Here is a 27,098-nt window from a genome sequence, read left to right on the forward strand (position 1 = left end):
CTAACGTAAACCCGTCCCCTCCCCCAGAAAATGAAGGGAAGTTCAAATTTTGGAGGAAAAAAGGTCACTCCAATAACCTAGGAAATGGAAGGAAAATAGGTCACTTGGGCTGCCTCCAATAACTTAAGTCATCTGATCGCCACCTCTTCCTTGGAATTGGCGGGAAAAGGACTCATCCTGTTCTGGGCTGCTGGATAGGAAGGACTGTACTTTATTTATTTTGGAGCAATTTATTTAGGGGTGGATTTGACATGGTATATTTATTACAAAGATACAGAACACTAACTCTGACGTGCTTGGGGCCACAATACACAGCCTACAGACCTGCAAACTACTTGTAAATTATGAAAGTAAAGCAGTACACTGATGTACAGACAAGCAAACAACTCGTAAATTACCGAAATAATGCATTGTACACCCTACAGATGTGCGAATTACTCGCACATCACCGAAATAATGCATGTAAAATGATTTGCAGACACGCTCACTAATTGTAAACTGTTGAAATAATGCATTGCACAGCCCACAGACTTGCAAACTACTCGTAAATCACCGAAATTATGCAGTACACTGATCTGCAGACACGAAAAGAACCCGTAAATTGTCAAAATAACGCATGTAAAAGGCTCTGCAAACAAGCTCACAACGCTTAAACAGCCAAAAATAATGCAGTACACAAACATTCATTGCTTGTTAAAAACGCTTTTGAAGTATCGTCAACCACAACGTTTCAGAGGCTCCAACGCTCGCACACGCTGTCACCTCTGTGAGCCACCGCTGGACAGCTGAAAGCCGGGGTACAAATCATTGCTCTCAGGCTGCTGTCACCTACAGCCAGAAGGTGAAAGTCGCATCTATTTTCGGGTATACAGTTAGAATTCTTTGAGTGTTATACTGATGTCACATGTTTATATGAATAAGAGCATAGTCACCCCCTGGACGCGCACATGTTTACTGTTGCTGGTGCGATGCCTTTCTACCTGCGGTCCACTGAAGACCTAATTGCCAAGTGAGTCACCCTCGTAGATGCAGCTACAAGGTTCTCAATGTTATACTGACATCACAGGTCTATTTAAATAAGAGCCAAGTCTCCCCTCTGTACGCACTATAGAAATCTGTTGCAGTGCTTACACGAATAGCACAGAGTGCAATCTTCAAAAAATGGTTCAAATGGCTCTAAGCACTATGGGACTTAACATCTGAGGTCATCAGTCCCCTAGACTTAGAACTACTTAAATCTAACTAACCTAAGGACATCACACACAACTATGCCCTAAGCAGGATTCGAACCTGCGACCGTAGCATCAGCGCGGTTCCGGACTGAAGCGCCTAGAACCGCTTGGCAATCTTCCTAGCGATCCTAACGGGAGATGTAAGATGCCTCCGGCCATGCTCATGTTTATTCTGGCCGATGCATAGCTGTGAAATGTTCACTTAGCGACTCACCATCGCAGGCACAGCTAAAAGGTTCTCAATGTTGTACTGATGTCTCATGTCTATGTAAATAACAGCCACATATACCTCTCAGAAATCATAAAGTGCTGTATGAAAAGTTAACTGTCGCTTTTGCAGACGCTTTCGTGGTGTCTCAGCTTGTCTGCATGGAATATTCTTGTCCTAACAGGACCTGTTTACGAACATAGCTCAGAATAACGCTGAATGCATTCCTCCTGATGGTCCTAACGTGGCACCCCATCCATCACGTGTTACCCTACCTGGAAATAGTTAAGTCCTGCTTTCAACAAACATCACACAAACGTTCTCACTGCTATGCAGACGCTTGTATGTTCCAGCATGAATGGACATTCTGATTGACTCTTACTGAATTTATTCTCCAAATTACTGATGCTGCTGGTGTGGAAGCACTGTCCGCCTTTTTATTTCTGCAGACGAGACTTCCAGCGGCAAAACAATTTTGTACAGATCGCCATATTGCACTGGCAGTTAAACCCTGCAAAAGTGTCCTACAGATCGTCAAACACGGAAGGACTCTTGCTCAATTACACTGTTCTACCACTGAGTACAGAAGCTTGAATATTTCAGCGTGAAACCGATCTCCAACCCAACAATATATCAGTGCATACTGTATCGATGTAGTAAACATACAATTCGTATCCTGCGCCACGCAAAATCGCCCCTTATGCATCATGCATATAGCTATCGACCTCCAGACATTCGTACATATACCAAGAAGACAGGTAGCATAAGCACATGCATCTCATAGCACTAGATATTTCCCACAAGGTAGGGTGGCCATCCATCGCGGCTGACGCTCACAAGTCAATGCGTGGCCAGAGTGCCCTCAGTAGACTGAAGTCACTCTCAGAATTGTCGTACAAAGTCGGGGTCGGTTCCCCTTGACACAAAGGCGTTACTGTTTCTGGCCCCAACCTGCTTGCTTGCTTGGTTTCTACACCCGTCTCCAGACTCAGGGATTACAAGAACACGTGTATTTTCACATGGTTTGCCAGAATATTATACCACTTTCGCGATACTTCTCGATATCAAGCACATAGCAATATCGCTTGCATAGCAGTATCACTTGCACAGTATAATTCCGAAGATATAGACTGGAAATTATTTCTCTAGAAACCTGAAACTTTATTGAGGTACAGCGTGCTGTGAACCACTGAGTAACTAGAAACATCTGCGAAGACTTTTACGTGAAACTTCGAAAAAAATAGAGGAAACTGATATTTCCACTCACGAATACCGATGTCGGTGATATAACAGATTCCAAATCATCCTTATAACTTACAAAGTCAACTAAGGTCTTTCTCAAATCTAGAGAACCAGGAAACGTGTCCTCCAACCATGTTTTGCCTGCTAGATGCGCTCAACACACACCACAATCGATGTTCTCTCAATCAAATAAAGACAGGAAATGTGAAGAAGCAGTCAGACAATTTACATGGGAGATAATAATGGTCCAGAGCAAACACATGTTCACATTGAATCTTATCAAATATCCACGCAATCACGAAAGCTGTCCAACACATACTAAGTATTAGTTCACTGTTCGCCAGTCTACAGGACGACGCGGTTAAGTCAGCTACATTGCTGCATCCCAACAGGCCTTTCCATTCGGACCGCTCCTGCTGTTAGCAGGAAAGGAGAATCATTCCCACCACAGACCACCGCCGGCACGCCATGCACCCCTAGACAGAATCGTCCTAGCAAAAATAGTTCAAATGGCTCTGAGCACTATGGGACTCAACTGCTGAGGTCATCTGTCCCCTGTTACTTAGAACTACTTAAATAACTAACCTAAGGACATCACATACATCCATGCCCGAGGCAGGATTCGAACCTGCGACCGTAGCGGTCGTCCTAGCAAACTGGCCACATACTTATTTGATACTATACTTAGAATTAAATACAGTATTACGATCGCGATCTCAATTGAACGACATTCGACAATCAGCGAAGTATCGGAAATACACCCTGGTGACGGCTGTGGCTCTGGAAATATAAATATCTGTACCATTCTAATGACTTGACATACTTTCCCCTTTGCTATCACAGTATTCCACTTCAAATCCATACCTTCCTTACGACTGGACATAGGCATTCCCTTTGCACATGTCAGAACACACACTCACATACTTTATAAGCCTGATGCTCAAGGCGAACCTATCATGCATCCTCCACAACTAAGTAGAATACTCCGCCAGTAACTGATTGCTGGCGATATGAAATAATACTGACCAAAAATCAGCCGTAGGTGGAAATGGTCGACATCGGAGCCAACGTCTTGCTTCATCAATAAACTCCCCATCATACATGTACTGCTTCCCGCAGAGTGCATCCTTCATTGGGCCAAACCGATGGAAGTAGGAAGTTGCGAGAGTTAGGCTGCAGGGTGGATGGGGAATAACAGTCCAATGAAGTTCTGTGAGCTCCTCTCGGGAGCACAGACTTGTGTGAGGCCTTTCTTTGCGTGGAGAGGGAGAAGTTCGTTTCCATTTTTGTGGTATCGAACACGGTGAAGTCGTTTCTTCAATTTCGTGAGAGTCGCTCAATACACTTCAGAGTTGATCGTTGCACCATGAGGGCATTATCAACAGAGATTACTAGTTGAGCAGTGAGGCATTTGGCTGTGATCCGTCGATCACCTCGAATGAGAGTGTCCGCACGTTCCATCATTGCAGGAGAGACGGCTGTATGCGCCGGCTGGCACGCGAGACGTCGGACGGGTCTGCGCGACATTGTTGCGATTATGCAGAGGCCTCGCCCAATTGTGGTTTTCTTCATTGCCATGTCTCCATGGGCATTCTACAATGATCTGGTTTTGCGCCAAAAGAAACTGAAAGACAGTTATCTGGATGGAGTGCACCTCCGTTACCGACGACATTTTGAAGACTACGTACACCGCCGTCACTTATCAGAACTTCATGAAAATGTAGAAGTTGAAGCCTAAATAATCTCGGATGTCCCACAGCAAATTCCGCATTTTTTCAACCAAAATTGGCCGATAAAAATTGTTGTATTAATTTTTCAACGACCCTCGTAACCATTTACCCTAGTTTGAAAAGTTTCGGTTGGACATTAAATTAAACCTAAAATTCTTTTCGGTGGATACGTAAATGATTACAGCTACATTTTTCTGTTGCAAGTAGAACAGCACAGGAATGCGTTAGTGTTGTTCGTGTTCACTGGGGATGTTTCCAGAATGAAGGTAGGAGACATGGTACTAGTGGAATTAAAGCTGTGAGGAGTGATCGCGGGTCATGCTTGGGTAGCGCAGTTGGTAGAGCACTTGCCTGCGAAAGGCAAAGGTCCCGAGTTCGAGTCTAGGTCCGGCACACTGTTTTAGTCTACCAGGAGGTTTCATATCAGCGCACACTCAGCTGCAGAGTGAAAATTTCATTCTGGAAACATCCTCCAGGCTGTGGCAAAGCCATGTCTCCGCAATATCCTTTATTCGAGGAGTGCTAGTTCTGCAAGTTTCGCAGGAGAGCTTCTGCGAAGTTTGGAAGGTAGGAGACGAGGTACTTGTGGAATTAAAGTTGTGAGGATGGGTCATGAGTCGTGCTTGGGTAGCTCAGTTGCTAGAGCACTTGGCAGCGAAAGACAAAGGTCCCGAGTTCGAGGCTTGGTCCGGTACACAGTTTTAATCTGTCAGGAGGTTTCATATCAGAGCACACTGCGCTGCGGAGTGAAAATTTCATTCTGGAAACATCCCCCAGGCTGTGACAAAGCCATGTCTCCGCAATATCCTTTCTTCGAGGAGTGCTAGTTCTGCAAGTTTCGCAGTAGAGCTTCTGTGAAGTTTGGAACGTAGGAGACGAGGTATTTGTGGAATTAAAGTTGTGAGGATGGGTCATGAGTCATGCTTGGGTAGCTCAGTTGGTAGAGAACTTGGCAGCGAAAGGCAAAGGTCCCGAGTTCGACGGTTGGTCTGGTACACAGTTTCAATCTGTCAGGAGGTTTCAGTAGATAGCTTTTTCAAAGAGTAAATATTTTTACGTAATTCGCGTGATATTCTTCAAATAAATATCTTATACTACACACTTTCCAAAGTAGCCTATATTGTTCCTCAGGGTTCATTCTATCCCCTTACCAAATCTCATCGTAACAGGTTGAGCGGATTGGTGATAATAAATTTAAACGTCAAGCTTGGTGCGGCAGTTTTTCATGCATCTCCGTGTTTTTGACGTCATACCTCCTGAAAGTGGTCGTACAACAATTTTGCACGTGACAGTAACGTGCAGAATTCGTAAAAAGACGTTATTACTTTAGTTACAGCTACAGAAATAGATGGAAATTGAGCTCTCCAACAGTTACTAAAAGAGTGTATCACTACGGAAGTAATTAACTGAAGAAGTCCAAGCTAAACAAGTAAGAGTTACTACAAGAATAATTTATACTATAGTATGGCGCTCGCCATAGGAACCACGAGTTTACGTTTAGTCGTCATTGCGAAACGCACAACAGCATCATGATCTATGGCAAGCTAAAACTGAGAAGTCGACACAGAACGACAAGAATGACGGTTGTGAGGGAGGGGTAATCCGCCGTATTGGTCAGCGGAACGTCCACATTGCGAGAGCAAATTTGAATCTGCTGACAGGGACGCTTTCGGTCACCCGCGTTTCGGTAGCTCGGTTTTCCGGTAATCGACCCTCTACTGTACTCTAACCATACCGGTACTACTTAACAACCTACACCCTTTCCTATTATGTTATGAAGAAAAATGAAATGATCGCGTGGCATTGTTGGCCGGGAGACCCCTTTCGGGTTAGAGCGGCCGCCGGGTTGCAAGTCTTATCTGAGATGCCACATTCGGCGACTTACGTGTCGGTGGTGATGAAATGACGATGAGTACAGCACAATACACAGTTCACGAGCAGAGAAAATCTCCAACCCGGCCGTGAATGGAACAAATGGAAAGAGAGAACAAAATCAATCTCAAATTCGTGTAGAGTTATTGCAAGATACAAGACTGATTATCAATTTGGTATTCTCAGCGTTTTGAGTATTCTAAAGAAACTTGCGATATATTTTACTTGTATTCAAATAAAGTAGATAAACAATATTGTTGTGAGGTTTATGAAGGCATTCTCATGGACCTGAAGAGAGGTATTAACGCAAGTCAAAAAATTATATTTATAGACAACATGTGTTTATTTTTCTAAGCGGAGTCGATAACTAATCGCAGGGTTAAACACAGTTCCAGTATCAGATGAACAGTTTAGACAATGTGAAATTTAAAACTTTCCCGGCGAACTGAATATTCAAAAAGATTTCGGGCTTGCAGCCGGTCGTCGTTAGCTTCCATCCACGATATTTCGACTGGACAACTGCCAGCCATCCTCAGGTGAGCCATCGAAGACTGACGAAGACGCCCTCCGTTCCGTAATATATAGCACTGAGCACTGCATTTCCACTGGACACTCAATGGAGTATGACAAGACAACAATTTTGGCCACAGCAACATCCTTTTGGTACTCCATCATAAAAGAATCAGTGGAAATTCGCATGACAGACAATCTTATCAACCGTGACAATGGCTACCAGCTAGATAATGCGCGGAACCCCGTCATCTCTAAGATCTGCTCCAGACGAAGACGTCAGAGTACTCCGATGGCCGCGGCAATTGACAACGCCGAAGACAGCTGAGATCTGCAGTTCCACCAGCGAGGGCGCTGCTGGCGGGCGGTGTGGTTAGTCTCTCCATATGATTTTGACGCATGCGCGGAATACTCGCTGCACGCTATATATTAAGGAACGGAGGGCGTCTTCGTCAGTCTTCGATGGCTCACCTGAGGATGGCTGGCAGTTGTCCAGTCGAAATATCGTGGATGGAAGCTGACGACGACCGGCTGCAAGCCCGAAATCTTTTTGAAACTTTAGGCAATGTTTCACGAAATATAGACAAGTGTGTCTTGAACAGATGCCCCTTCCAGAGCTTCGTTTTCCTCATTCTCTTGTTTCGCGCGGTGCATACTGGGTGTCGACGACACGCCTGTGGTTGGAGCGAACATTGGATTCCTCGCTGTGCTTTCTGCTCTTCTACGTCCGTTAGAGTACCTCTCCATGTCGGCTTCGTAAATAACGGTATTGATAGCGTGCTTGACTTGGGCTAAGGTTGTCGGATCGTATTTTCTGAGCTCGTTGGCGATATGTTGACCGAATGTGACATAGGCGTCCGTCGACGCAGTGGCGTTGGGTTTGAGGATCTCGAACACCTCCCGGAGCAAAGTGCGGTTCTGCTCAGCTGTCCCGACGGCGGCCGGCGTGGGCTCTGTGAGCAGGTCCCTGCCCCGATGCGATACCGAGGCTTCTGCGGACCTCAGCGCTCTAGTCTCTTCAGCGGCAACATCTGTTAAGGAGCCTTGACTGTCGACCTTTGAGGTGTCAGTGGTACGTGAAGCTCCATACTCCTGTAACAAAAAATTTCCACACGTAAAACGTGTTTATTTTATTACAGGCTCTGTGCCTAGGGAAAAGACAGGCTGGCGACTGCACAAGGAGCTGGAACGAGTTCGACTTATGATTGCTATAGATGCTATGGTCAGAAAGCAAAATATGTTATAAACATAATCACAAGCATTTTCAGCATTTTATAGTTTTCTCTCTCAGACGCAGGCCAGTATTTTTTCTGAGGCGGTGCTGATAGGGAGGGACGAGAAATGAGACCGCTAATCTGGAGAAGCTGGAGTACATGAGAACTCTCGGTAAAGCATGCCTCATGGGAACCTTTAGAAGATGTTTTTATTTTTACTAGCTTTCAGAGTGCATGCACTTTGCTACATAACTAGTACAGCAGCTGATTAAAAAACAATAATGACATCCGATACACATAACACATCACAATAACATATCAATGTAAGTGGCAATAAACACAACTTTTATAATAATGTGGGGAGGGGGGGGGATGAGTTAGTAAAGGGTCAAATCTACTAATTTGTTCTAAAATAAAATTACTGCAAAATTTCGTGGTTTTGCGGTGTATTCAAAAGGGAAAGGTTAAACTTTATGTACAGGTGGCACTATCGCCTGATAGTCTATGTGATGACAGAGAAGCTCTTCGTGTTTTTTACAATGATATTTCGATGAAAAAACTACGTAGAAAAACCATTTCGATATGGATTTTACTGAAAGATTCACGTACAGTATAAGTTCGCCGCCACGCGCGGCATGACCGACATCCGTGTCAAACGCATACACTGGGCAGTCATTGAAGGAAATTCAAGTAGAAGGGTTTTTTAAAATGGTTCAACTGGTGAATAAAAACATGTAACGTAAGAATTGATAAGAGATCATAACAACACAGCATGGTAATTGGCAGTTAATAAACTTCTTTTAGTTTACTGCAAGGGGTGGGGAGTAACGAATAGTGGAAATACTCGTTAACTTGTTATGAAGTGAAAGTGCCACGTAATCTTCTGGTTACATCGTGGCTTCCTTCATATAAATGTTAAACAATACGCATATATGTTAAGTTTCGCCAAACATACAGTCCATGGGGTGAAACAACAGCTCACGTGCTTTTCAAAATAATGGTTATATGAAAAAAATTAGAAGACAAACAGTTACACCATTGACTGTACTGTACCATGTCCAATACAAGCTCTCTACGGTGCATTATGTGATCGCCATGCGCATCAAATACGTACACACAGATAACCGAAGGACATTCAGATAGATGATATTTTAATCGTTTCATATTTGCTATTCAGACAGCTTACATAAACTTTAAAGTGTCTTGAAGAAAGTAAATACCAAGACCTGTGTCCGCTCCGTTAGGTTCATGGTCAGCGCAGCGGAATGCCACGCCAAGGGGCCTGGGTTCGATTCCCGGCTAGGGCAGGAGATTTTTCTCCGTTCAGGGACTGGGTGTTGTGTTGTCCTCATCATCATTTTATCCCCATCTCCGACGTGCAAGTCGCCCAATGTGGCGTCGAATGCAATAAGTACTTGCCCTCGGCGGCCGAACTTCACCGAATGGGGGACTCCCGGCCCACAATGCCGTACGCTCATTTCATTTCACCAACAGCTGTAATTTTACTTCGTTACCAGTTTCAGTGCCTCATGGGCATGTCCCTATACACGAAACCAGGTAGGTCACCCAGTTGTTTGTCTTATTATAGGGACCACTATATCCAACTGCTTTGCTTAGACGACCAGAAACCAGCTGGATACAGGGTACCTACAAATGAGACAAACGACTGGATACTTACCTAGTTTCGCGTATAGTGGCCTGAAGATGGTCACAATGAGGCACCAAAACTGGTAGCTAAATAAAATTACGGCTGGTGATATCTGTTTTCTTCAAGTCTTAGACCAACTGCAGTCCCATTCCATTTACATAAGATGAAATTAAAGATGTTTAAAGAGTCTGCCCGAGAGTGTAAAGACAACAGTTGCACAGGGGTGATGCGTGTGAATGTGTTTGTCCTAGCGATCGCTTTATGAGTAGCATCTCGATGGAAAATAGTTGGTGTTTCATGAAGTTGGCAAGACTTAATAAGAACGGTTACGTCGGTATGTTGGTACTACGTCTCCTCGAAGCCCATAATGTCAAACGAAGGTCATGAACATATGAATACTACACTGATGAGCCAACATAGTATGAGCATATACTTAACAGCATGTTGGTCCACCTTTGGAATGCAATATTGTGGCGATTTTACATTATATGCATTCGACAAGTCCTTGGTAGGTTTCTAGAGGAATGTGAAACCAGAAGTCCATGAACTGGCCATGCAATTCCAATAAATTACCATCCAGTGGATTGTGGTGTTGGAACAGGTGCCCGATAGTGCCATAGAAGTATTCCATCGGGTTCAGATCCTGCGAATTTGCTGAATTCACTATCATGCATCTCAGGCCACTGTCGCACGATTCTGGCCTCCTGTCACGGACAGTTATGCTGCCGGAATTGCAATCGCTGTCAAAGCAGACATCAAACATGAATGATTCAGGTGGTCTGCAGTAAAGTTCATGTGGTCCACAGCTATCTTGGTACCTCTGTTTACTATTTCAGATCCCATGGAAGCCCAGATGAATGCTCCCCCCCACAAACACATAGAATAATAATACTGTTCCCAATGACTTACGTCCGGGGTGCGGTGCACGTTTCAAAGAGCACATCGCCTGGATGACTTCGTATCCAGACAAAGCCATCGACCTAATCCAAGAAGAAATGTGTTTCATACGATCAGGCGACACGTTTCCATGGCTCCACAGTCCAGTTTCCATGATACCTGGCCCACTGCAAACGTCATTGACGATGTTGTCGGCCCAATAGGGAGGCTCAGTTGAACAACGTGTGATGAACGGTGTGCTCCAGCACACTTGCGCCTATCTGTACCTGCATTGCACTCTGTCGTCAGCACTGCCACAGATCGACGCCTATCCTGTTTTACAGAACGGAAAAGCCTCTGGCCTCCGCGCTCCGTGATGAGGCATGGCGTCCAGCACCTTGACGCCTACTCGTGGTATCACCATATCCAAGCACTTCCCATAGATGCTCACGACAGTAGCGCGCGAACACCTACACCGTTGCCCCGTTTCCCAAATGCTCGTTTCCAGGTGTCAGGACATAACACTTGTCTTTTGTCAAAGTCGCTTATGTCGGTGTATTTCCTGATTTGCGGCCCGTATCGTCGCTAGAATGATTCCCAATTCGTCTCTGATCCGTTTATATACTTTCCTTACTGTGTCACGTCCCTGCAACACCACAAGAAGGCTGTCAATCTCGCGGTGGGCAGCGATCATAATGTCTCGGCCCAGAGTATGTCAGCGTGGTGTTCCCCAGTGATTCTTGCTGCAGCACCAGCTTGTATGAAGCCTTGCGCTGCCGTGGAGAACGAGAAGTTTGTTTGCATTTTCGTGGCGACGAACACGCTGAAGTCGTTTCTTCCATTTCCTGAAGGTAGCATAGTTCACTTCACAGTTAATCGTTCCACCATGACGGAGGACATCAAACAGAATATATGAAATGAATTCGCTGTTGCTAATATGGACAGCTATCAGCTGTGTAATGGAACGACTACAATTATAAAATCTAGCGAGGCTATCACGGATTCCGAATGTGAATTAATCTGAGTGAAATTGAGTATCAAAGAGCGGTCAAAAATGGTGATTGGATGCTTTTATAGACCACGTGGGTCAGGATCTGTAGTTGTAGAGCGCTTCAGACAGAGCTTGAAGAATATCGTTACTAACTTTCCTGATCAGGCTGTTGTTATAGGGAGCGGCTTCAACTTGCCAGGTATACATTGGGAGTGTTATGCCATCAAAACTGGTGCCAGAGACAGGGAATCGTGTGGCATTGTTCTGGATGTCTCGTCCGCAAATTACCTTGAGCAGATAGTTAGAGAACCAACTCGTGAGGGTAACGTTTTAGACGTCCTGGCAACAATCAGACCTGAACTCATCGAATCAGTTACCATAGAGGAAGGTATCAGTGATCATAAGTCTGTGACAGCATCTATGACGACGGATCCTATAAGGAATGTTAAGAAAGGTAGGAAGATATATTTGCTCAGGAATGGTGACAGGATACAAGTTTCAGAATATCTCAGCAGTCAGCATCAAATATTCGAGGACGAAGATGTGGAGAACAAATGGAAAAAAATTAAATGCATCGTCCAATATGCTCTAGACAAGTACGATCCGAGTAAGATTTTAAAGGATGGGAAAGATCCACCATGGTTTAATAGCCGTGTTAGAAAAGCGCTACGTAAGCAAAGAGCATTCATCTCAGATTGAAGAGAAGTAAAAACCTAGCTGACAACAAAAGCTAAACGAAGCGAAAATGAGCGTAAGGAGAGCAATGAGAGAAGCGTTCAATGATTGTGAAAGTAAGACCTTATAAACTGACCTGAGTAAAAACCCTAAGAGATTTTGGTCGTATGTAAAATCAGTAAATGAGTCAAAATCATCTACTCATTCTCTCAGCGACCACACCGACACCGAAACGGAAGATAACACAGAGAATGCTGAAATACTGAATTCGGTCTTCCGAGGTTGTCACACAGTGCAAGATCGTAACACTGTCCCTCCTTTCAATCGTCGTACGAATATCTAAATGGCAGATACTGAGATAGCCCATCGCGGAATTGAAAAGCAGCTACAATCGCTTGGTAGTGTAAAGGCTTCAGGACCAGATGAGATGCCTGTAAGATTCTATAAAGATCAAGCGAAAGAACTTGCTCCCCTTCTAGCAGTAATTTATAGTAGATCGCTTGAGCAACGAAAGGTACCTATCGACTGGAAAAAAGCGCAGGTCATTCCCGTTTTTAAGAAAGGCCGTAAGACAGATCAGCACAATTATAGACCTATATCGTTGACGTCAATCTGTTGTAGAATTATGGAACATGTTTCATGCTCAAGAATTATGAAGTTATTGGAAAATGAACAGCTCCTCTATAAAAATCAACATGGATTCCGCAAACAGAGATCCTGCGAAACTCAGCTGGCTCTGTTCCTCTATTAGACCCACAGCGCAGTGGACAACGGCGGTCAGGTTGATGCCGTGTTCCTTGATTTCAGTAAGGCATTTGACACCGTCCAGCATTGCCGTTTAATGAAAAAAATACGAGCTTACGGAGTATAGGAGCAGACCCGCGATTGGATTCAAGACTTTCTTGCAGACTGAACCCAACACGTCGCTCTTCCCCGGGACTAAATCGACAGATGTAAAGGTAATATCCAGAGTAACACAGGGAAGTGTGATAGGACCGTTTCTGTACACAATATGTATAAATAATATAGTAGAAAGCGCCGGATTCTCTTTAAGGCTATTCGCAGATGATGCAGTTGTCTATACCAAAGTAGCAATGCCAGAAGATAGTAAGAATTTGCAGAACGACCTGCAGAGAATTGATGAATGGTGCAGACTCTGGGAGTTGACCCTGAACGTAAATAAGCGAAACATATTGCGCATACGTAGGAAAAGAAATCCACTACTGTACAGCTACACTATTGATGACAAACAGCTGGAGACAGCGTCTGTCGTAAAATATCTAGGTGTAACTATCCAGAGCGACCTTAAGTGGAATGACCATATAAAACAGATAGTGGGAAAAGCAGACACAAGGCTCAGATTCATCGACAGAATCTTAAGGAAATGTAACTCATCCACGAAAGAACTAGCTTATAAGGCCCTTGTTCGCCCGATTCTTGAGTATTGTTCATCTGTCTGGGATTCCTATCAGGTAGGACTGATAGAGGAGATAGAGAAGATCCAACGAAGAGCGGAGAGTTTCGTCACGGGATCTGCCGTTCGTGTACCTCACTAGCGAACACTATGTCACAGGAACTCACTTCGTTCTGCGGGTTCACCTGGTACTGCAATGCATAACACAGCCGATAGATGGCGAATCACTTTAGTTGTTGCTATATGAGCACGGGTACCGGCTGTATCAAGAATATGTTTAGCACACCAGACGTTGATACACGTGTTCCCCTAAATGTATTGAGCATTGTAGTTGAGAACATCTACAAATTATTTCGCCGCAGAATACTGTTGCGATAGCATTTAAAAACTCGTTCGTATTTCCAAGGTAATCTGAAGTAACTCTACCCATTCGACGAGTTGGGCTGGGCTATATTATTCCCTTTAAGCACTTATTGACGTTCTCAAGTTATGAAAAACACTTCTTGTTAGTAGGAAATACAATGGACGAATGGTAGCAATAAGTCTTAAAAAGAAAACTTTAACCCATAGCTCAGATGTTTTAAACACTCAAAGCAAAGCGCTAGAAAAGAAATCCGTTCGGAATGTAAGGCTTAACAGTCCGATTGTATGAACTTTGCAGCTGCACTTGGCCTCTTAGGAACGGCACCGTCAGAAATAGCTAGCATCAAAGAATCATTCGACAAACTGTTTGATGAATCTTTCCAACGTCTGTCAAAAAGAGGTAGCCGAGTGTAGGTACCCTTGCAAGTAAACAATAACGGTTAAACACTTGAATGCGCTTTGATAGCACGAGAGGCTGACAGAGACAAGAAAGTGATTTCTCAGGTTTCCTTGGCTTGGCTGATTAATAGTATGTTTCCGGGTATACAGCCGAGTTATGTTTCCACTTCATGCACAATACGAGTATTTCGACAACCGTTCCAGTCGTGTTCTTTGGGTGCTGCAAGGTGTGCTCTGTTATGTGTACTTGCTGCCCGGACTATAACCAATGACGTTTTTCTGATGACGTTCCTCATCCTGTTTCTATCACAATTTATATGAACTTCATTGACAGAACAAATATCGAAACTGTGTAGAGTACAAGATTTAGCAGAGCTGATAATACCTATAAGACATACCTCACTCTTACAAAGTTCTACTGGCGTATGCACAGCGGTGCAGAAGTATCTAAGTGTATCTGCGACCGATGCATAAGCTGGGTGTTCTTTGCTCAAGTTAAAAGTAATTAATGAGCTAGTTATGCTTTACAATGAGGAAGAAATTGTTATCTGGTTTATCGATACTTTCAACAGAAAATGAAAGAGCACGAAATACTGATTTCTCTGAATAACAGACTGTTTTCCAGCTGTAGAAGAAATAAATAAATGAGAAAACGAGAATAAACTTGTGGAAAAATTATTAAGTAAACCAAAAATTTAGGCCACTAATCATTTACATGTCACTGGAAGTCTCTATTTTAACATGGATATTTATACTTAATGTATTTCTTTCTTTCAAATTAACTCTTTGTTTATGTTTTAACTTACAACACTGTATTAGATGATATTAGTCTTTTTGTAATATAATTCAGTGTTGTAATTAATTAGTTATTAATATTTTTATTCTGAAGGTAGTGTAGTTGTTAGTCACATACAGGTTTTCATTTTAAAAGCTGGTATTATGCCTAATGAAAATTTACCTTGGATACCATGCAGTTGTGTACAATGACGTATGGACGAATGGCTGTTTATTGATATGCCAGAGAAAATTTTGTTTTAGCAACGTCTTAAAAATAAATTAAGTTATTCTTGCCAAATGTTTGAGTACAGAAAAACAAGACACCCTAGAATCTACCCAATGGACTTTTGTCCGAAGTTTCATAGACAAACGAAGAGAGGCTAGTGGGCAAATGGCACATCAAATTCCCCAGTGTGAGGTGTAGTTCTGTAACAGAAAAATGATTTGTTTTAAAGTAATTACGATACTTAAGAAAAACTTAATTAGTGATTGGAGAAAAATCTGAAATATTTCACGTCAGCTGATGCTAGGTATGTAAATTAAGTATGAAAAAGTTCGAAGCGAGACTCATCACTGAAGATAGCTCTACTCCAATGTATGACATTCCAGGCCGAAGACATGTCTGGAGATGCACCAGACACCTTTGAATCATGCACCAAATCATGTATAGCAAATGAATTATTTTACTTCTAGACAAATTATTTCACAAGACATTTGACCTTTCTTTAATTTTTTTAATTGTCTGGTTTTACTCGGAAATCATGAAATATATATATAAATATCAACCTATATTCTGTTATTATTAAAGGTGTATAGATAAGGAAAAAGCAGAGAAGTTCCAATTTATGCTGTAATTTGGCATTTAATTTTTAAACACAAGTTAAAGTATTCCACAATTTCTACTTCAGTGTAAGTTTGTATGCGCAAAACAGCTAGGCTTTGAAAAGATGAGCTTTTCTGTACCTGATTTACAGACCTAGCAGCAGTCATTTGTGAAATATTTCAAATTTCTCCCAAATCACAAATTAAGTTTTTCTTGATTACTGTGATTACTTTAAAGCAAATATTTTTTTTTACAAAACTAGACATGACACTGCTCAGTTTGATAGCCCATTTGTGCATTACCCTTTTGATTCTCTAACAAATGTACTACGTTTTATTCTTTTTACAATCGCATTGACCAACTAGGATCACGTTAACAACTTCAGTTCCTCTTCTTCCTTAGTCATTGTTTTCAATTTTTCCAGTATTCCCTCATTTTCTCCCCATGCAGTCTCTTCCTTTCTTTTGTCCATATTGTTCCCGATTTTTTATTTCTTCTGCTTTGAAAGCCCTCCAAATTTAGTATTTTATTATTAAAACGGTTTCCTTCTGCTATTTATGATACTTTGATGTTGTTTCTTTCTAGATCTTTCCTTACTTCTGTAATCCATGCTATTGTCAATTTCTTCTTCCAGAACTATAGGAGTATTTGTTTTGTTAGCCCGGAAAAGGTTAATCTTTGTTCGGCCATTACTTCAGATATTTTCTCTATATTTTTGTAGCTCTCCTCATTATTTCTTATTTTCCAACCATCTGCAGTTTTTATTGCACACAATATTTTCCTAATAATCCTTCTTTCCACTACCTCTAGTTTGTCCATCTTACAGTTCATCGTTAGGCATTCAGATCCATATAAACATTCTGGTCGTACCATTGTGGTGTAGTATTTTTGTTTTGTTTTTCTAGATATACATTTTTGTTGTAAATATTTTTGGTCAAACCATATGCTCCTTACATTTTGTTAATTCTTACATCTACTGCAGATTTTTCTAGTCCATTCTGTTGTATAGTTTCTCCAAGATATTTAAATTTATTTACTCACTCTATTTCACATATTTGTGTTTCTATGAATTTTGGCGCATTTTTTATATTTGTCATGAATTTTGTTTTTTCAGCTGAAATTTAGAGACCAGATCTGTTTGCTATTTTTTCCATAAGGTTCATTTGAATAAATGCTTCTGTCAGATTTTCTGAAAGTATTAGATATTGTACCTGTTAGTGTTTCATGAATTATATTTGCTAATTTTGATTTAACACCATATTTGTTTCTCTGTATATACAATCACATGTTTTCTTGAAACCAAAAAATGATACTATTATTGGTTTGCTGGTTAACATTGTATGGCTAATTATTGACTTTAAGTTAAAAATTTGTTCTGCACAGGATCTTTCCTTTCGAAAACCACTCTGATATTCTTGCAATTGTTTGTCTAAAGTATCTATCACTATGTTCAGGAGAATTTTTGATAATATTTTGTATGCCACTGGCAGAAGTGACATGCCTCTTTAATTATTGACATTTTGTTTGTCTCCCTTTTTAGGTAGCAGGTGGATTAATGCTGTTTTCCATTCAACTGGAATCTTTTCAGTTTTCCAAATGTTCTCGAAAAGCAGCTGTAGATTCTTTATGATTTTTGGTTCTGACCACTTCAATAATTCTGCTGTAATGGAGTCTTCACCACTTGCTTTATTGTTTTTGAATGTTTTGAAGGCTTCATGAATTTCTAACTCTGTAGGTGGGAAATCTTCGTCTAGATTTTGAGGTGTCACTGGAAATTCTAATTTATCTGTTGGAACTGGACAATTTAACAGATTTTCAAAAAAATTTGCTAAAATTTCACAATTTTCTTTGTTATTTACTCTCATTTTGCCATTTTCATCTTTGAAACAAATGCTTGGTGCCTGATATCCTTTAAGTATGTGTTTAAAAGTTTGGTAAAAATTTCTAGTATTATTTTTGGTGAAATTTTCTTCTATTTCAATAAGCTGAGAATGTTCAAAGTTTCTTTTGATTTTCTGGATTATTTTTGATGTTTCTTTTCTTTGTTGACTGAATTGTTCAAGGTCTTCTTCTTTTTTCGAACATCTCCATTTTTGAGCTCTTTGTACTTGTGCTTCTTCACACTCCTCATTCCACCATGTCTTCATTTTATTCTTGGCCAATCCAAAATTTTTCTCTGCAGCTTGAGTTATTTGCATCTGGAGTTCACGCCAATCACCTTCTTTACTTATCTCAATTTCTTCTCTAAATTTTTCTATGTTTTCTTTTGTGATATTAGCTGTAGTGGTGTTGTATGTGATCACTTTCTTGGTCGCCTTTTTTGTTTTAGATGGGAGAAATTCTATTTTAATCTTAGAGAGATAATGATCTGAATGGAATTCCCCATTTCGAACTATTTTAACATTCAAAATTTCAGTGATATACTTTTTAAATATAGCTACATGATCCAGTTGAAATTCTCCTAGGTTTTCATTTGGATGTTTCCAAGTTTTGGCTTTTCTTGTTCGTTTGTGGAAATGTGTGGATATGAGTTTTAACCTGAACATTTTACACATATTGATCAGTCTTTCACCATTTCGGTTTGTTCTTGAGTGTGCTGGATATTCACCTATAATAGTCGTAAATTTCTTTTCCCTCCCAGTTTGTGCATTGAAGTCACCAGAAGGATTTTAACACTCTTTTTAGGTATGATAGAAATTTCAGATTCTAAAAGATCCCAGAATTGATTTACTTACTCCAGATTTCTTCTGTTGTCAGCATTTATAGGTGCATGATAGTTTATAAGGGTGTAACTTATATTCTTCCATTTTATTGTTAACATGGATATTCCTTATGAATTCGATCTAATTTCTGTTACACTGTCTACAATATTTTTGTTTACATAAAATGCTGTTCCAAACATTGGCATGTTTTCCATTATTCGCACTGCTGGTTTCCCTTTATAAATTCTATAATGTTGTGTATCAATTACCTGACTCCAATTATTCACAGAAGGATGAAAAAATTGGTAGAAGATGACCTAGGCGAACATTAGATTGGACTCCAGAGAAATGTAGGAATACACGAGGCAGTACTGGCCCTATCTTGGAAGACAAGTTGCATAAAGGCGAACCTATGTTTATAGAATTTTTGCAGACTTTCAGATAGCTCCTGAAAATGTTGACTGGAATAAACTCTTTGAAATTTTGAAGATAGCAGGGATAAAATTCAGGGCGCTACAGGTTATTTGCAACTTTTACAGAAACCGGCCGGCGGTTAGACCGGTTGTAAGACTCGAAGGGCATGAAAGAAAATACACAGTTGAGACAGGTTGTAGCTTATCCCAAATGGTATTCGATCTGTACATCGAGTAAACAGTAAGGAAACCAAAGAAAAATTTCAAAAAGGAATTGGAGTACAGGGAGGAGAAATAAAAACATTGAGGTTGGTTGATGACATTGTAGTTCTGTAAAAGACGGCAAAGGACTTGGAAGAGCAGTTGAGCGGAATGTACAGCGTCTTGAAAGGAGGATATTAGATGAACAACATGAAAGGTAGAACATGGGCAATGGAAAGTAGTTGGATTAAATCAGGTGATGCTGAGGGAATCGGATTAGCAAGTGGGATACTAAGAACGGTAGTAGGCGCGTCGTGGGGGCCCATAGGAACATGGTTGCCCGGGAGGGGAAGAAAGCCAGTGTGCATTCTGTGTGCATACCGGGTGGAGTCATTTCAGACGTGGAACGGGTCCTTCCAGATGCCGTGAAGAGCACGGGGTGCACCCAACTGCGAGTGGTGGCTCACGTCGGTACCAAGGATGTGTGTCGCTTTGGATCGAAAGAGATTCTCTCTGGTTTTGAGTAAAGGCTGCCAGTCTTGCTTGCGAGATAAGGGCAGAGTTCAGCTTCTGCAGCATTATCGACAGGACCGATTGCGGACTGCTGGTAAGGGCCAAGTCGAAGGTCTGAATCAGAGGCTCAGGCGGTTCAGCAACCGTGTAGGCGGTAGATCTAGCGACTTGCACGAAAGGATGGAGGGATTTCGGGTTCCGTTAAATAGGTCAAGAGTCCATTACACGCATAAGGTGGTTACACGGGTAGCATGGTCTGGCTAGCGCGGACTGAGCGGCTTTTTAGGTGAGAGGACATCGGGGAAACACAGAACGGGCTACAGTCTCAGTGTAGACCAAATGCGGCTTGAATTCAAAGAAATAGTATCGATAGCAATTGAGAGAGTTATACCAAATAAATTAATAAACGACAGAACTAATCCCCTTTGATACATAAAACGGGTCAGAACACTATTGCAGAAACAATGCAACAAATTTGCCCAATTTAAACGAAAGTAATATCCCCAAGATTGGCGACCTTTTACAAAAGCTCTACATTGAGCGCAGACTTCAATGCGAGATGCACATAATAGTTTCCACAACGAAACTTTACGTCGAAACCTGGCAGAAAATCCAGAGATTCTGGTCATATGCAAAGTATTCTACAGGCAAGACACGATCAATGCCTTCTCTAAGCGATAACAATGGAAATACTGTCAATGACAACTCTGCTAAAGCAGAGTTACTAAACACAGCCTTCCGAAATTACCTCACAAAAGAAGACGGGGTAAATATTCCAGAAATAGAATCAAGAACAGCTGCCATCATGAGTAACTTAGAAGTAAGGATCTTCGGAGTAGTGAAGCAACTTAAATCACTTAATAGAAGAACGTCTTCCAGTCCAGACTGCACACCAGTTAGATTCCCTTGAGAGTATGCTGATGCAATAGCCCCATAATTAAAGATCATATACAACCACTCGCTCCACGAAAGGTCCGTACTGAAAGACTGCAAAGTTGCACAGGTCACTCAAATATTCAAGAAAGACAGTAGGAGAAATGAACTAAATTACAGACCCGTATCACTAACGTCGATATGCAGCAGGATTTTTGTATTAGTACTTTAAGAATTACCTCAAAGAGCACGGTCTGTTGATATACAGTCAATATGGATTCAGAAAACATCGTTCTCGTGAAACACAACTAGCTCTTTACTCACATGATGTGTTGAGTGCTATTGACAAGGAATTTCAAATTGATTCGTATTTCTAGATTTGCGGAAGGCTTTCGACACTCTACCTCACAAGTGGCTTGTAATCGAATTGCTTGCTTATAGAATATCGACTCAGTTATGCCACTGCATTCGTGATTTCCTGTCACAGAGGTCATATTTCGTAGTAACTGCCAGAAAGTCATCAAGTAAAATAATAGAGTAAAACAGAAGTGATTTCTGGCGTTCCCTCACGTAGTATTATAGGCCCTCTGCTGTTCCTTATCTATATAAACGATTTAGGGAACAATCTCAGTACCCCATCTTAGGTTATTTGCAAATGATGCTGTTATTTATCGCCTAGTAAAGTCATCAGAAGAGCAAAACAAATTGCAAAACGATGTAGAAAAGATATCTGTATGATGTAGAAATCGGCAATTGACCCCAAATAATGAAAAGTGTGCGGTCATCCACACGAGTGCTAAAATAAATCCGTTAAACTTCGGTTACACGATGAATCAATGAAATCTAAAGGCCGTAAATTCAACTAAATACCTAGAAGTTACAATTATGCACAACTTAAATTGGAAAGCACAAATAGAAAATATTGAGGGGAAAGCGAACCAAAGACTGCGATTCATTGGCAGAAAACTTAGAAGATGCAGCAGATCTACTAAGGAGACAACCTACACTACGCTCGTTGGACCTCTTTTGGAGTACTGCTGTGCTGAGTGGGATCCTTATCAGATAGGATTAACAGAGTACATCGAGAAAATTAAGAGAAGAGCACTAAGTTTAATATTATCGAGAAATAGGGCAGACAGACATGATACAGGATTTGCGGTGGACATCATTAAAACAAAGGCGTTTTCCGTTGCGTCAGGATCTTCTCACAGAATTTCAATAACCAACTTCCTCCTCCGAATGCAAAAAAATTTTTTTGACACCGACCTACATAGGGAGAAATGATGATCATAATAAAATAAGGAAAATCAGAGCCCGCATGGAAATATGTAAGTGTTCGTTTTTTTCGCGCGCTGTTCGAGAGTGGAATAATAGAGAATTATTGCGAAAATGGTTCGATGAGTGCTCTGCCAGGCACTTAAATGTGTACTGCAGATTACTGATGTAGATGTAGATGAGTTTTGCTATCTGGTCTGCAAAATAAATGATGGCCCTTAGTAGAGAGAATATAAAAAGTACGAGATGCGTTCAAGTTCTAAGGCCTCCGATTTTTTTCTAATTAACTACTCACCCGAAATCGATGAAACTGGCGTTACTTCTCGACGTAATCGCCCTGCAGACGTACACGTTTTTCACAACGCTGACGCCATGATTCCATGGCAGCGGCTAAGGCTTCTTTAGGAGTCTGTTTTGACCACTGGAAAATCGCTGAGGCAATAGCAGCACGGCTGGTGAATATGCGGCCACGGAGAGTGTCTTTCATTGTTGGAAAAAGCCAAAAGTCACTAGGAGCCAGGTCAGGTGAGTAGGGAGCATGAGGAATCACTTCAAAGTTGTTATCACGAAGAAAATGTTGCGTAACGTTAGCTCGATGTGCGGGTGCGTTGTCTTGGTGAAACAGCACACGCGCAGCCCTTCCCGGGCGTTTTTGTTGCAGTGCAGGAAGGAATTTGTTCTTCAAAACATTTTCGTAGGATGCACCTGTTACCGTAGTGCCCTTTGGAACGCAATGGATAAGGATTACGCCCTCGCTGTCCCAGAACATGGACACCGTCATTTTTTCAGCACTGGCGGTTACCCGAAATTTTTTTGCTGGCGGTGGATCTGTGTGCTTCCATTGAGCTGACTGGCGCCTTGTTTCTGGATTGAAAAATGGCATCCACGTCTCATCCATTGTCACAACTGACGAAAAGAAAGTCTCATTCATGCTGTCATTGCGCGTCAACATTGCTTGGCAACATGCCACACGGGCAGCCATGTGGTCGTCCGTCAGCATTCGTGGCACCCACCTGGATGACACTTTTCGCATTTTCAGGTCGTCATGCAGGATTGTGTGCACAGAACCCACAGAAATGCCAACTCTGGAGGCGATCTGTTCAACAGTCATTCGGCGATCCCCCAAAACAATTCTCTCCACTTTCTCGATCATGTCGTCAGACCGGCTTGTGCGAGCCCGAGGTTGTTTCAGTTTGTTGTCACACGATGTTCTGCCTTCATTAAACTGTCGCACCCACGAACGCACTTTCGACACATCCATAACTCCATCACCACATGTCTCCTTCAACTGTCAATGAATTTCAATTGGTTTCACACCACGCAAATTCAGAAAACGAATGATTGCACACTGTTCAAGTAAGGAAAACGTCGCCATTTTAAGTATTTAAAACAGTTCTCATTCTCGCCGCTGGCGGTAAAATTCCATCTCCCATACGGTGCTGCCATGTCTGGGACGTATCGACGATGAACGCGGCCTCATTTTAAAACAATGCGCATGTTTCTATCTCTTTCCAGAAAAAAAATCAGAGGCCTTAGAACTTGAATGCACGTCGTAGATTGACAAGGGAAGCACAACTGAAAAAAGCATCGAATGTAAATTTAAGAATTAGGAAGTCTTTTTTGAAGGTTTCTGTATGGAGTGTAGACTTGTACCGAAGTGAAACGTGGACGATGAGAAAAAAATAGAAGCTGTTGTAACATAGTGCTATAGAATAATGCTGAAGATTAAATGGTTACATCATGTAACTAATTAAAAGTATTTATTCGAAATGGGGAGAAAAGAAAGTTATGGTACAATGACTAAAAGAAGGGAGCAGTTGACAGAAGAGCTCATCTTTTCAATTCCTAGCTATTTTTAACATCAAAAGTTACACTGATGTAGAAATTGTGGAACACTTTCTTTTGTGTTTAAAAAACAAAATAAATGTCAAATTACAGCAAAAATTATGTGTATAATTTTGATAGTAGTAGAATATCTGTCGACATTTACATATATATATTTCATTATTTCTGAACAAAACTAAAAAATTAAAAAAAGCCTGAAAGCAAAGTCAATTGTTTTGTGAAAGGAAGTGTCTAAAAGTAGGAAACAAAATGCATTAGAGAAACATTTGACATATGTCATTTGCTATAATTTATTTTATTTTTCACTTTTAGACAATTAATTTCACAAGATATTTCAACACTTTTTTCAAAATCTTTTTTAAATTTTTTTCCTATCTCCTTCACTTTTTGAGCGAAGAGGGAGGAGAGTGGAAACAGTGATGGTGATGATGATGGTGTGTGGATAGGGGCTGGACTGGCTGTGATGAAAAGCGCTGTATGAGAAGTGTGAAAGAGGACAGGAAAGGAGAACAAAAGTGGAGAAAAGGAAGGAAGCCGTCCACTATAGGTACTTGCGCCATGCCTGCCTCAGTGTAGCTACGATCCTGGGCAGACATTTTGCTTTTCCAGTTAAGCCCAACACTTTTCGGAGTTACAACTCCATTATCGAGGTCTATGCTGACACTTGTTGGGTTTTACATCTGCTTCAGTTTATCAGTTTCATTTGGCCACAAAATGTTTGTCTTCTGTGTAGATTGAAACTTCCACATAACTCTCACAAATATGTTAAACCATTTGAGAAGTAAGTGCAAATGTGAAAGTTGATCGAAGCAGAATTGTTAATTATAAACTGAGCAAGATGTAATGCTCAAAGAACGCCAGTGTAGTTCTTGATAATGGGGCGATAACTCCGAAACGCGTTGGACTTTAACGCAAGTAATTAAAATATTTTTATACTGAAGACAGCATAGTAACAACGAAAATACCCCTTGCCTGAAAACACGATTTTCTGCGAACAGTCTTACTCGCTCATTTTGTAAGTATAATTATTCAAAGAAGATAAATAATGCGATAGGAAATACGTACATCAGGTAAAGAATCAGCAGTATCATTGGTCGTTGAATTAGCAGCCATAAAGTTGAATTCTTTGAATGCAAACCACTTAGATTCATAAGCATTAACTGCTGCTGTAAGCAAACAATAAATTATTAACGTATTAGTAAAATACAGAAAAAGACAAATAGACACTGTACAGTTATGTAAACAATGAGAACTTACCAGAACCAGAGTTGCGAGATTTCTTCATTCTATACCTTTCACTTCTGTATGACGCCAGTAAAATTGTCATCTTCCTTTTTAACAAGTGTAAAGGCATCTTCATTTCGTCGCTGATCTCCTTCCACGCCTGTTCACGTACAGATTTCACACGATAGTAAGGGTTTCTAACATTCCATAACGGCTCCTTGGATTTATAAAGCTTTATCAGAGCTATACACTTAGCGTGGTCCATTCTTTGTGTGAAAGAAATTGCACACCACTCCTCTAGCGAGTAAGCGATCACTGCCAGCAGCAGTACATTGAAAGCGAAATTCAAAATTGAAATCGATTGGACTGTACACGTCACAAGCTCGAGCGCGGCAGAGTTCGAGGTGCCTCATGCGGCAGCGAGGCATCGACTGCGCGAGGCAAACTCCTCTCGCGACAGCCGCGCGAATCGATCCCGCACAGCTTTAAAGCGACGCACTTCATATGCAGCGCAACGTCGCGCTCTGCGTCTAAACAGCTGCTAGCACGAGGTCCGTTTACGCTATGTTTTTGATAAAAAGCTACACTTAGTTCGGTCGTAGTGATTTTTATGTAACATTCAATTTTTGTGTATCGTGTGCTGCTAGGTGCAGTTGAGAAATCAGTTAAAATTCGCAACTGGTCAGTGGTGTATAATAAAGTACTTAATTTAAACCCAAAAACCTAGTGGGAATGATGTCTTCGTTTGAAAGGAAGAGGGATTATATCTGTTTATTTGCAGGTTAACAGGTGCTCCATGAAATATTCGGAAGTTGGCTACAGTTGAAAAATTCAGCCTTCGCCAAAAACTGGCGGTCAAGATCTCTCTTTTCTGCTTTGTTCGTCGAATTTCAAACCTAGCGCAAATAAACGCACGCTCAGGAACTGGACGCCCTCCGGATAGCACATCCAATGGGTTTTGTAATACAATAGAATAAGCTTTACTTATGTATGGGCTACTGTTTGTTGTAGCGTGAGTGGAACTCTGAGCCACGCTACAACATTTAAAATTGTCATTCTTTTCACTAATCACTGCTGTAAATTTTTATCCGACATAGTTCTTGTTTCAATTCATGTTGAACAGTCGCTTTCTCTGCCTCGGCACTCGTGCCTATATCGTCTTTTCGATTGTATGTGCTGTAAAAGCTGTGAAATTGCTTTGTCTTCCGGACTGAAACACATATGCGGAACACTGTTAAAAAGTGGAGATAAACAGGTTGTGCTTAACAATTTTTTTAACATTTTGTTGTTGTATTTGTGACCTGCAGTCTGAAGACTGGTTTGACGCAGCTCTCCACGCTACTCTACCCTGTGCAGCCCCTTCATCTCCGAATACCAACAGCAACCCACATCCAATTGAATCTCCTTACTGTATTCATCCTTGGTCTCCCTCTGAAATTTTTACCCCAAACTCTCCCCTTCAGTACCAAACAATTCCTTGATGTCTCACAATGTCTCCTATCAATCGATCCCTTCTTTTACTCAAGTTATGCCATTAATTTCTTTTCTCCCCATTTCGAATCAGTACTTTTAATTAGTTACGCGATCTAACCCTCTGATCTTCAGCACTCTTCTGTAGCAACACATTTCAACAGATTATATTAACTTCTGGTCCATGTTTCACTTCCATATAAGACTACGCTCCATACAAATGCTGTGAGAGAAGACGTCCTAATACTTAAATTTAAACTCGATATTAAAATTCGTCTTTTTCACTAGTGCTTCCCTTGCCAGTCTACATTTTATATCCTCTGTGCTACGGCCATTATTTATCTTGCTATCCAAATAGCAAAACGTATCTACTACCTTTAATATTCCATTTTATAATCTGGTTCCCTCAGCGTCACCCGTTTTAATCCCATTACATTGCATTGGTCTTATTCTACCTTTCTTTATGTTCATCTTATGTCCTCCTTTCAAGACGCTGTTCATTACGCTCAACTGCTCTTCCAAGTCCTCTGTTGTGTCTTAGAGAATTACAATGTCACTGGCAAATCTCAAAGCTTTTACTTCTTCTTCCTGAACTCCAATTACTTCTT

The 27,098-nt window shown here is 41.3% G+C and overlaps 1 protein-coding gene across 2 annotated transcripts; it reads right to left on the reverse strand.

Moving 5' to 3' along the window:
- Positions 1-7,361: 7,361 nt before the first annotated feature.
- LOC126237001 (uncharacterized) lies at positions 7,362-25,428 on the reverse strand. Of its 2 annotated transcripts, none has more exons than XM_049946737.1 (3): positions 25,054-25,428; positions 24,862-24,959; positions 7,362-7,886 (listed from the first exon to the last, which is right to left on the reverse strand). In XM_049946737.1, the coding sequence occupies exons 1-3, from the start codon at positions 25,283-25,285 to the stop codon at positions 7,365-7,367; spliced, it is 852 nt and encodes a 283-aa protein (XP_049802694.1). In that variant the 5' UTR covers positions 25,286-25,428; the 3' UTR covers positions 7,362-7,364. The 2 variants fall into 2 exon arrangements, with proteins under 2 accessions (XP_049802694.1, XP_049802686.1); XM_049946729.1 differs by having other exon boundaries at positions 24,862-24,962.
- Positions 25,429-27,098: the final 1,670 nt, after the last annotated feature.

The sequence above is a fragment of the Schistocerca nitens genome, chromosome 1 (assembly GCF_023898315.1).
Source record: "Schistocerca nitens isolate TAMUIC-IGC-003100 chromosome 1, iqSchNite1.1, whole genome shotgun sequence".
Lineage (NCBI taxonomy): Eukaryota > Metazoa > Arthropoda > Insecta > Orthoptera > Acrididae > Schistocerca > Schistocerca nitens.